The following is an 11,145-nucleotide window of genomic DNA, read 5'->3' on the forward strand; positions in this document are numbered from 1 at the left end:
TGGAGAAGTCCTTGATGAATTATCTATAAAATCTAGCATGTCCAAGGAAACTCCGAATGCCCTTGACAGTAGTTGGTGGGGGTAGCTTCTCGATCATCTCGATCTTGGCATTGTCTACCTCAATACCCTTTGCAGAAATTTTGTGGCCTAGAACAATGCCCTCAGTCACCATGAAGTGGCATTTTCCCCAATTCAGCACAAGATCAGCCTCCTCACATCGCTTCAGTACTTTTTCTAAATTGCCGAGGCATTTTTGAAAGTCATCTCCGGAAACAGAAAAATCGTCCATAAATATTTCCAGAAAATCCTCAACCATGTCTGAGAATATGGCTTGCATACAACGCTAAAAAGTTATCGGGGCATTACAGAGTCCAAAAGGCCTTCTTTGAAAAGCATACGTGCCATAAGGACACGTGAATGTTGTCTTCTCCTGGTCCTCTGGTGCGATGGCAATTTGGTTATACCCCAAGTATCCGTCCAAGAAACAATAAAATGCCTTGCCAACAAGTCGATCCAGCATTTGATCGATGAACGACAAGGGGAAATGATTATTCTTGGTGGCCTTGTTAAGCTTGCGATAGTCCATGCAGATTCTCCACCCGGTGACTGTGCGTGTAGGTAACAACTCGTTGTCTTCACTCGTCACCACGGTTGTGCCTCACTTCTTCGGCATACATTGGACGGGACTCACCCATGAGCTATTTGAAATGGGGTATATTACTCTAGCGTCAAGCCATTTGAGAATCTCTTTCATCACACTTGTTTCATGATTGGATTTAATCTTCGCTGTAGCTCTACAGATTTGCCGTGCCATTTTTCCAGCAGGATCTTGTGCATGCAGATAGTTGGAATTATTCCCTTTAGATCTGCCATCGTCCATCCTAACGCTTTCTTATGCTGTGACAAAACACTTAACAAACTAGATTCTTGGTTAGGAGTAAGGGCAAAGGAAATAATCAAAGAAAAAGTTTCATTACTACCCAGATAAGCATATTTAAGATGTGGCAAATTCTTAAGTTCTAAGGTAGGAGCATGCTGCAATGAGGGCTTAGGAGGAACAAACTCTTTAAAATTCAAAGGTTCGGAATGCGTACCTGGGCTAGCTTTGAGGAAGCTAGCCTTCTGTTCCTCGGTAGAAAAATTATTAGGCTCTCCGGCCTTTAAGTCTTCAAGTAACCTCTCATCAGGGTCCGGTTGAATGAAATTATCTTGGCAAAATTGATCTGCTTCCTTTGTAATTGTTGTATCTACTTCAAAAATGCTATGGAATTCTTCAAAATCATCCATGTACTTGAGAGATCAGAAGACATTCACAGTGACATGTTGATCGGCCACTCGTATGGTTAATTTTCCCCTCTCGGAGTTGATGAGAATACGACCGGTAGCTAGGAAGGGTCTCCCCAAGATTATGGGTGTTGTGGCATCGACCTCACAGTCCAGGATCAGAAAACCGACAGAAAAAATGAATTTGTCAACCCACACGATGACATCTTCTATTCGCCCTTCGGGACGAACATGCGAACGATCAGCTAATTGAAAGATGACAGATGTGGGTCTTACATTTCCTATCCCAAGCTTCACGAAAATTGACTTAGGCATCAAGTTTACGCTTGAGCCAAGGTCACATAGTGCCTTCCCAACAAATTTGTCTCCTATCGAACATGTGATGATAAAACTGCCCAGATCATATCTCTTTGGTGAAAGCTTGCTTAAAGAAGAGCAAATTTCTTTTGCCGTGATAATTGTCTTGTGCTGCTCAACCTTTATCTTCTTGGTAACAATTTCCTTGAGGAATTTAGCATATGTAGGCATTTGTTCCATAGTCTCCAGAAAAGAAACATTGATTTGAAGTTGACTCAGAATTTCAACAAATTTTCTGAATTGAATATCCTCGTTATGATTCTTCAGTCTTTGCGAAAAATGAGGTGGGGGTCTGCTTCTTGAACTGACGGGGTGAGAACAGAAGTTGCATTGGCATTTTTATTTACCCCTCAATTTCTTTACTTGATGAACCCTCAGCCTTGTCCTCTTTCTCTGGTGCTTATTCCAGCACTTCTTGCTCAGCTTGCACGGTTACAGGGGGTGAATCATCCTTCGGTCTTCCCCCAAACTTGTCTTCAACATTAATTTGTGTACCACTTCAGAGAGTTAGCTCAATGCAGTTCTCCTTGCCATGAGGTTTGGTGACTTCAGTGTCACTCGGCAAATGTCCTGGTCTGCATTCTTGTAATGTTGCGGTAATTTGACCAACCTGACTCTCCAGTGCCCTTAATGATGAACTATGGCTCTGAAACAAGGCTCCTTGATTTTTTATGGAGGTCGCATGATCTTGCAGCATTGTCTTTGTTGTTGCAATAAACTCTTGCATGGTGGCCTCTAAAGAACTGGTGTTTGATGAAGTTGGTCCTCCCTTGTTAGAATTATGCCATGACATATTCAATTGAAATCCCTGGGAGTAATTGAAATTCTGCTGCCGAGCTGGTTGATGAGCATTGTTGTTTCCTTGATTTTCCCACGAAAAGTTTGGATGTTGACGTCATCAAGGATTATATGTGTTGGAGTAGGAGTTGTTGTTGCCTCGATTGAAGTTGCCTACAAAGTTGTTGGATTCTTGACTGGTCGGGCTGTCACTCTCGTTATGATTGGCGTGGCATAATAAACATGTTGAATGGGCTGCCTTTACTTCTCTCACCTCACTTAGCCTTTGCAAGTCTTCAACATGTTGGTGATAGCAACAATTGGGCGGACACCGAATCTTTAGAATCTAGCTTGAAAGTTCCATGAGACTTTCGCCCAACTCTAACCCTTGTAGATGAAAATTGATAATCATTAGTGGTAATCTTATCCAGAATGTTAAATGCCTCTACTGGTGATTTTTCAAGCAGTTTCCCATTTTCCGATGCATCTAGCATCATCCTCGTGGGCACGTTGACTCCATTGTAGAACATCACCACTTGTGTCAAATCTTGAAAACCATGATTTGAACATTTACGAAGCAATGCCTTGTATCGATCCCAACACTCATACATCGACTCATCATCAGCTTGACGAAAGGAAGAAATGTCGTTCCTCAGTTGGCTGTTCATGTTCGGAGGATTATGCCGCATCAAAATATTTTTGCACAGATCACTCCACGACTCCATTGAACCCACTGGAACGCCGCTCAACTAAGCCCTTGCGCGGTCACGTAGAGAATATGGGAATATCTTTAATTTCAGAACAACTTCATGTAATCCTTGTTGGCGAAAAGAATCACATACCTCCAAGAAGTTATGAATATGCTGTCTGGCATCTTCATTTGGCAAGCCCCCAAATTACCCTATTGAGTTTAGCATATTGAACATGACAGGTTTGAGCTCGAAGTAGGATGCCTAAATCTCTGGTGCCACAATTCCAGGATTTAAATCGTCTAAAATTGGGTTTAAGTGATCACGAATGGCAAAGGCCTGGGTGCATTCCCAACAAATGGATTTGCCTCGGCATTCTGATCATCCTCATGACCAATGCATGGATTTCCAATTTGGTACATATTTGCACGTTGAGCACGTCTTCTTCTCCTAAAGAACCTCTTGATCTCAGGTTCAACCGGTTCTAATGGCTTGTCAGGGTTACTTTTGGTCATACACCACGAAATCCTGAATAAGATAAGAAAAATAAAGGGTAAAACTATATAAAAGAAATATAAACAAGTAAAATAAAAATGCTATGACAAAACAATTTAACTTCCAGTTGCCAATTCCCTGGTAACGGCGCCAAAAACTTGTCCGCTAGTTGTGAGTACTATAAATGAGTGCGGATATATGTGCAAGTATACACAATCGAACAAGTAATACAGTGATAAGTTGAGTATCGTCTCCACAGGGAATTGGCAAAATCAAATGGGTTTGTCAAGGCACTTTACTTTGTCACCTAAGTAAAGTTAGTGATGGTATGTACAAATGAAAATGTTGTGGCAAAATGGAATGATGGTAGTGTGGTCGCAATTGAATATGTCGTGGCAAGTTGGATGAAATGCCGTAGCAATTTCAATTGTGATAAGTACAAACAAATGGAAATGTCAGGACAAGATAAAATGTAAATACTAGATTTAAAATGTAGGACTTCAGTTTTCTCACACGACAAGCAGTTATGGGAATGAGTGATATGAGTCACTAGGAAAATCTAAGTCTATTTCTTTGAATGGTCTTCCTTCTATGCCTGTCTGCCTGACAGAGTCTTCTGAGGTGCCCTATGCTATCTCTAGTAAGGGACTCGACAGATTAAAGATGCCCTGACAAAATCGATTGGCGTAAACCCCTACAGTGATCCTATTGGTCTAGATAACATGATATGTCTTGGCAATACCTTTTTACGGCAGCATTAACATCTAACCTATCGTTCTTGCACAGCTCCTTTTAGTCGAATGAAATCCTAACCTTATCTCTAAGGTGGATTAGGCCTAGTTACTACCTAGAACCCCTTGTTTATGTAGTTTCTCCCTAGTTTCTCTCGAATACTAAGGATATTTTGTCAAGGCATTCTCTCGAACCCTCAAGACCTCCTAAGGAAAGGCTACTCTCGTAGCTCCTACAACCTTAAGGCATTAAGTATCATAAACAAAACAGATTGAAACATAGATAAACAACCATTCATTGAAATAAAACTTAAACATCCAAGTGAACTCCCACCAAATAGGTTTAGTTCAGGGTGGGGTTCGAAATAAACAAGCACAAAGCAAGTTTCATCCATTCCTTACAACCCAATAACAAAATATGAAAGCAAAAAACTAAGGGGAGGAGAGAAAGCCTTCGACGTGCACTGCCCAATGCTTCCCTCGGCCACCATGAACTACCCCCAGCGAACTAGCTCCTCTCGGATGCCTAGAACGCCACTCCCTCAGGCTTGTCACGGAGAAATGCTACGGCAAGTAAGATTGACTGAGAAAAGTGAGATGTTCTCTCTCTAACTTTTTAAGCTCAAATCCGGGTGGAACCAAAAAATCTTCAACAATGTGGCTTCATCCTCTATTTATAGGGGAAAACTAATCCTAGGACTTGGTGTTGACTTTCCTAGGAAACCCCAAAACCATGGTTAAGTTGCTTGGGAGTCGGGAAGGACAGGCTATAATACAGTCTAGGTAGCTGACTGAGTGACCGAAATAATCTTGTTGTAGGCGCCCAATGACAGACATGATCTGCAGGGTCAGGCGGCGTCATCAGCAGGACCGACGGTTGCAGTGCCAATCCCTCCAGGCGGATCTTCGAGGTGGATTCCTCGGGTAGAGCTCTCGGAAAGTCGGAGACAACTGGCTTTAAAAATATCTTCTCGCACTTTAAGCGCTATCGAAATGCTAGTCGAACTTGGCAATTTCATTTTGCTCAGCAATCTTCTTTTGTCACGGCATTTTCTTTCCTCTTCTCCTTGCTTTCAATTCCTGCACATTATCAAACAAGCACATTTCCCATAAGGCAGCACCGCTTTAAAAATAAAATGTTACGACAAACTGAATTCCACCACATGCAATTAAATGCTTCTAAATGCATCTACATGGTCCTAAATGAGCTATTAGACACTAAATAACTTAAGTGAAAAGGTCCCAAAATGTGACCTTTTTACGGAGTTATCAGTTACAATAGGGTTTTGTACAAATAGTGAATAAGAGTCCTAACCATAGTAAGAGTCCTAGATTAGTTAAAACATCATCTTTATCTATAAAGAGGGCTAGAATTAGTGTAAAAATAAAACTCTACTATTTACATGAAAATAATCTCCTACACGTAATATAACTCACACTTAAAACTTTGTTTCCATACATCTCTTATTGGAGATAACCTGCCCCCTTGTATTGATGTTGAAGATGACCTAATATGCACGACATCTCTTATTGGATTGCAAATCTGATCTAGTGGAGTCCGTGCAGAGCCAAGAGGGGGTAATCAGGAAGAATTTGAGACTGTTCTGAGAAGTTATTATGATTCAGTATCTCGAGGAAAGAAACATGTTCTTCGGAGAAAGAGAAGGACAAAAAGAACAGATGACAATGTGAGTGAGCCTGCAAAAGTTACTAACCATGGAGCAGCAGCTTTTCTTGCAGTTTTCCGTGAAAAGATTTACATTGCACTTTTCCTCGTCAAACCTCGACTGCTCAGGGGATTGGTTACAAATAACTTACAATTTCTTGTTGGGGAAAGTAAAATCCAATTGTCACCACTTTATATTTCTCCTTTAGGCTTGGTTTTGGTCCCTATTTGAACTAATTTATGTAAATATAATTTTTAATGTCTGATGTCTTACGGCTCATACTTGTGGAAATACATTTTCGCGGTTTGTTATTGGGTGGTTGTATCCTTTTGATCCCCTTTGAAGTTTTGGTCCTTTTCCTAAATTTCAGTAATTACCTTAATGCTTTCTGGCCGCTTGTCAACTGTGTTCTTTCCTTCTGATTATCTGATGTTTGTTTATGCCTTTAAAAGGCACAAAGTCGTATTTTGTTCTGTGATTGTTAAATAATTGTGAGTTCTTGACTATCTAAGATAGCTGTTGGCATTCCCTTTCCGAATATGTACGTATTCTCACATGTCTGTAATGTTTTCCAACAAAAATGTCATTTTCTTGATTTCTGACTCCTATAAACTTTGCAGAAATGATAAACAGATTGCATTGAAGAAGAAATATAATAACATTTACAGATCATCTAAAAACCTTCTGAGTGGAAGTGACTGGTACTCCATGGATAATTGAATGCTGAATCATATAAATAACCAGTTGGTTTTGGGGTTAAGTTTAGCCTCTTTATAATTTATTTTCTGCATTTTATGGCAAGGATGAGTTGAGCAGGGAAAAGGGGGGAAATCTTTATCTTCTGATAAATTCCAATTTCTTGTTCTACTGATTTTTTCGTGAAGCATAAAACTTGTATGTTAAATACATGAAGCAGGACTTGGTTGCCCTAGAAAAGAGCAGATGTTACTATTAGATAGCTAGTAGCTGTACTTCCGAGTATTTTAGTAGATGCTTTTGTACCAAACTTAAGCAATATGACGGTTTGATATCATTAATTAAAATATGGATCGTGACATTTTTCTGCATCGAGGTAGTTTTCTTCTTAACGTTAAGAAAATGGGTAGTGATCCTTGCCTTTTTTTTAATTTTTATTTAAATGTTTTTGTTTTTTTTTTGCGATCGGATTGGCGTTTCCATGATGAAAAGAATAGAACATATATTTCAAAGTGGCTTAGGCCATCCATTGGAATGTATGGAAGTTTTGAGAAGGCATTAGATAAGCTAAGATCCTTTTTCAGTGAAGTCAAGGTCTTTCTCAGTTCCTTTATTAGTATATGTTCCTTTCTTTTTTAAACTGTTTGATTTTCTTGTGCATGAACTTCGGTTTTTACATAAAGTCTTTTCTCTGGCTTCAACTGTTTGCGGGACTTGGTTGCCAAGAACAAGGTTTGACCTCAACTTGAATAACTTCAATGAACAATTTCCCTTCTAAGGATCAAAGCTGCAAATTTCCAGAAATATTTAAAACTTAACCCGTCTATTCATTGTGGACAGCAACTATCTTCTTTGGCAAAATATGATATTACTTCTCAAATGAAGCCTCAAAGTGATGTTGCAGCTCAGACAAAAATGCAAGTCGGTAAGGATGAGAAGACCTGCAATGAATGTATTGATCTAGAATGCAACTCTCCAAAGGATTCACGGTAAATGTCTGACGCCTATTCTGTACTTTGAAGTTGAAATGTAATGACAGCCAACTATATGCTTGCGCATGCCACTTCACCGGTGAATCACTGTATAGCAATACTGGCTGCATCATGTTTAGGAAATCTGTGTTTGATCATTTGCTTTTGGACGCTGTTCAATATTATTACTTATCTAACAGTACGTATTTTTTTTTTTTTAGAATTTTAAACATCAAACTGGTATTATTGGCTTGGGAGCATCTTTTTGCAGGAGTTTTGAGGCTTCATCTATGACCTTTTCCAGTGAAGATCGAGATGCAATCATGGTCCAGGAAACACCATTTGTGAATACTGGTATCTCTTTAGCTAGTCCAGGTTCCTTAACCAAGGATGGTAGCTGTGGTTCAACAATAATTCAGGCCTCAGCTAAGTCTCCGGATCAATTTTCTTTTCATCTACTGTCAACAAGCCTGAATGAAGTTCCTTCGTTCGTGGATCCAAGAAAATATTCACCCATGAAAATGATGCGAATCAGAACACAGCTGGGGAGATACCAAGAAACGAATCACCTTTGAATCTTGGTGTTTGTTCGTATATCCAGAAAAGGAGAAAATCCATAGCTTCAACTTTCATTAACCTTGTTGATGAAGAAGACTGTTACTCCTGCTCAAATTCCAGGTTCCATGAATTTTGAGGGACTAGCCAATGGAGATATGTTTCGCAGGATTGAATTTGGTTTTGAAACTAGCGCAGCTGAAAAAAGTCAAATGTTCCACAGCCATTGGCAATCGATAATACTAATTTCTCTTGTTCTGTTATGGATAAACGACTACAAATTTCCTGTTTACTCTGCAGAAGCCCTTTAGGCCGCCCTGAAAATCATTTGTATATCAGTTTCTCATTGACCGTTCTTCAAAAGTCTACCTGTTATCACTTTTCAAAGAGATTAATTTCTTGCGATTCAAATACGCCGCCAACTGTACCAGTTATCATAACTGACATTTCATCAGTTGATCCAAGATTCTGCAATGGAACTCTTGAACGTGACAGAGAACAGGACATTTGGCGTGAAGAAGATGGGTGTGTATTCAAAAAGGTCTTCTGCCCCTTCTGCAGCAACCCTAACAATTGTCTTGGCGTGCAAATCAAAGCAGCCGATGGAAAAAAATGTGCAGTTGCTAAACAAGGTAAGGTTATTAATACCTTAATGTCACAACTTTTTATTTTTCCGATTCTTCAGACAGTTTAATCCTTTCTTATATTTTAAAATGCTCTTCTGAAACATTTTCATCTGCAGATAATGCTTTACCATGGAAGTGTGGTAAATAGAAATTCTGAAGGAGCATTATTATTATTATTATTATTAATTTTTTACATTTTTACATGGCCCAATTGAAGCCCAAACAATTAAACCAGCATCCCAGATTACAAGCAAGCCCAGCAGCTGAACCAGACCTACCCAATTCAGATCCGGTTCAAGGCCCATCACTCAACCTGACCCTATTGGAGACCCGAATCGACCCATTACAAACCCAAAACCCATATTTCAAATTAAATTCAGCAACCCATACTTCTGACCTGTTACTAGCCCAACCCGAAGCCCAACTGCAACAGAGCAACCCAGGACCCGATCTGACCCGTCATGCCCCAATAGTTGACCCGACCTGACCCGATTCAATTAGGGTTTTTAAACCCTAATTCATCTAGCCATCGATGCCATTTGGAGGTTGAGCAGTCCACCGGCGCGCGAGATGCACACGCTTCTCCAACCGCCGCGTGAGTCGCTGCCAATTACTCCCGAGACGATGCTGTCATCCACAGTGCACCAACAACCACCAAATCAATAGAAATATCATCAATAGTGAACCAAATCAAAATCTCATTTTAAAATACCTTATAATCTCGAAAATTCGAGATTCAACCACCAAAAATCAGAAATCTAATCCCTAGCCTATATATCATCATAGCACGAGAAAAATCAACAAAAAGGGAACCATTGGAGCATTCGAAAGACGAAGAAAAATATAGAGAACAAAATAAAAAAAACATTCAAACAAACAAGAAAAACAACAACAAAAAAGAGAAAACAAGATTTTTCTTTCATCCCCTAATAGAGTCACAACCTTCTTCGGTCCGAAGCCTTGAAGATTCGAAGGTAATCATTAAGAATTTTCCTAGATATAGGACAGAGAGTTATGTTTTAGGGGATTTGCGCTTGGTTTTAGAGTAAGGGGTTGAGAGAGGGTTCATTTGGGATCGACGTTTTCCTCATTTGGCATTGACCCTTAGTGGCAGGAGGTTTTTCACGACGACGTTGAGGAGATGGGCGAGAGGGGAGAGAGCCTTTTGTTCTCTCTTTCTTTTCTAAAGAATGAAAATGGGGAGAATGTGTAGAGGGCCGATTTTTTAGCTTTGGTGTTATGTATATATGGGGTGCTCGAAACTGTGTCGTATAAGCCAGAGGGGATTCAACGTGTTTTGCATTAAGGGCTAAAAACATCATTAGTCCTCGTAGTTTTGAAATCTCACCCATGCTTTTTCAGTCTTCAGGGGTTAATTACAATTTCAATCCTTTCTCATTTGTAATATCTCATTTTAAATATTAATGAATTTTGGTGTTATTTCATTTTAAGCCTCTATTTTACAACGTTTACATTTAAGTCACTAGTATATTTATTATGCAATATTTGTTAATATTCAAATCTAGTCCTATATTTTCTGATTCTTTTTTAGTCACTATTTAATAAATACATTTTATGGTTAATTATTATTTGCACCTTTGTGCTTTTGGTTTGTTTCATTACAGTCTTTAATATTATTTATGAGTTATTTTCGTTTCTATCACCTATATTATTTAATTTATACGATACTAGCTCTGGTTTATTTGTAATAATTGTTAGTCTTTTAGGTTTTTAGTGCTATTTTGATCCTTTATTTATGTGCACATTGGTATTATTGCTTCCATCTTATTTTTTTTATATTTCATTTTGTTTTTTGAAATATGAAAATGGAAAATTTTATTGAGAGGGAAATCTACGAAGACATCTCCCAACTACAAGGGAAGGTATCTTTTTGAGGATTTTTTGCACAAATGTTTTTATTCAATAGTTTTCTTTTCTTTACGTTATTTATTTTGATTTTTTTTACCTATTTTGATTTTTATTTTGTTTCATTTTAGTTTATTTTATTTTTGTGAAAAATGTGAAATAATGTCTTTTTGTGAGGGGAATCTATGGGAAAGTCTCCTAACTACAAAGGAAGTATATTCCCGAGGATTGTTCATACAAAAGGGCATTTGTTATCCGAAAATTGACACTTTTTGAATAAAGTCAAATGAATAGAAGGATCATAATTTAAATATGTTTTCGAGTTTGTAATTCCCAATATTTAAACAACATATAATCGTTTAGATACCAAAATTTGGGCATTGTGGGGGTGCTCAACCTTCCATACAAGTAATCGACTCCTGAACTTTTAA

The 11,145-nt window shown here is 38.7% G+C and overlaps 1 protein-coding gene across 1 annotated transcript; it reads left to right on the forward strand.

Moving 5' to 3' along the window:
- The first annotated feature begins 7,239 nt into the window (after positions 1-7,239).
- Positions 7,240-9,007, forward strand: LOC120214436. Its single transcript, XM_039212331.1, has 5 exons — positions 7,240-7,290; positions 7,408-7,428; positions 7,537-7,685; positions 7,939-8,854; positions 8,965-9,007. Exons 3-4 carry the CDS (start codon positions 7,576-7,578, stop codon positions 8,240-8,242), a joined length of 414 nt encoding a protein of 137 aa, XP_039068262.1. The 5' UTR covers positions 7,240-7,290; positions 7,408-7,428; positions 7,537-7,575; the 3' UTR covers positions 8,243-8,854; positions 8,965-9,007.
- The last annotated feature ends 2,138 nt before the right edge of the window (positions 9,008-11,145 follow it).

Source organism: Hibiscus syriacus, unplaced genomic scaffold (genome assembly GCF_006381635.1).
Source record: "Hibiscus syriacus cultivar Baekdansim isolate YM2019G1 unplaced genomic scaffold, ASM638163v2 tig00110063_pilon, whole genome shotgun sequence".
Taxonomy (NCBI): Eukaryota; Viridiplantae; Streptophyta; class Magnoliopsida; order Malvales; family Malvaceae; genus Hibiscus; species Hibiscus syriacus.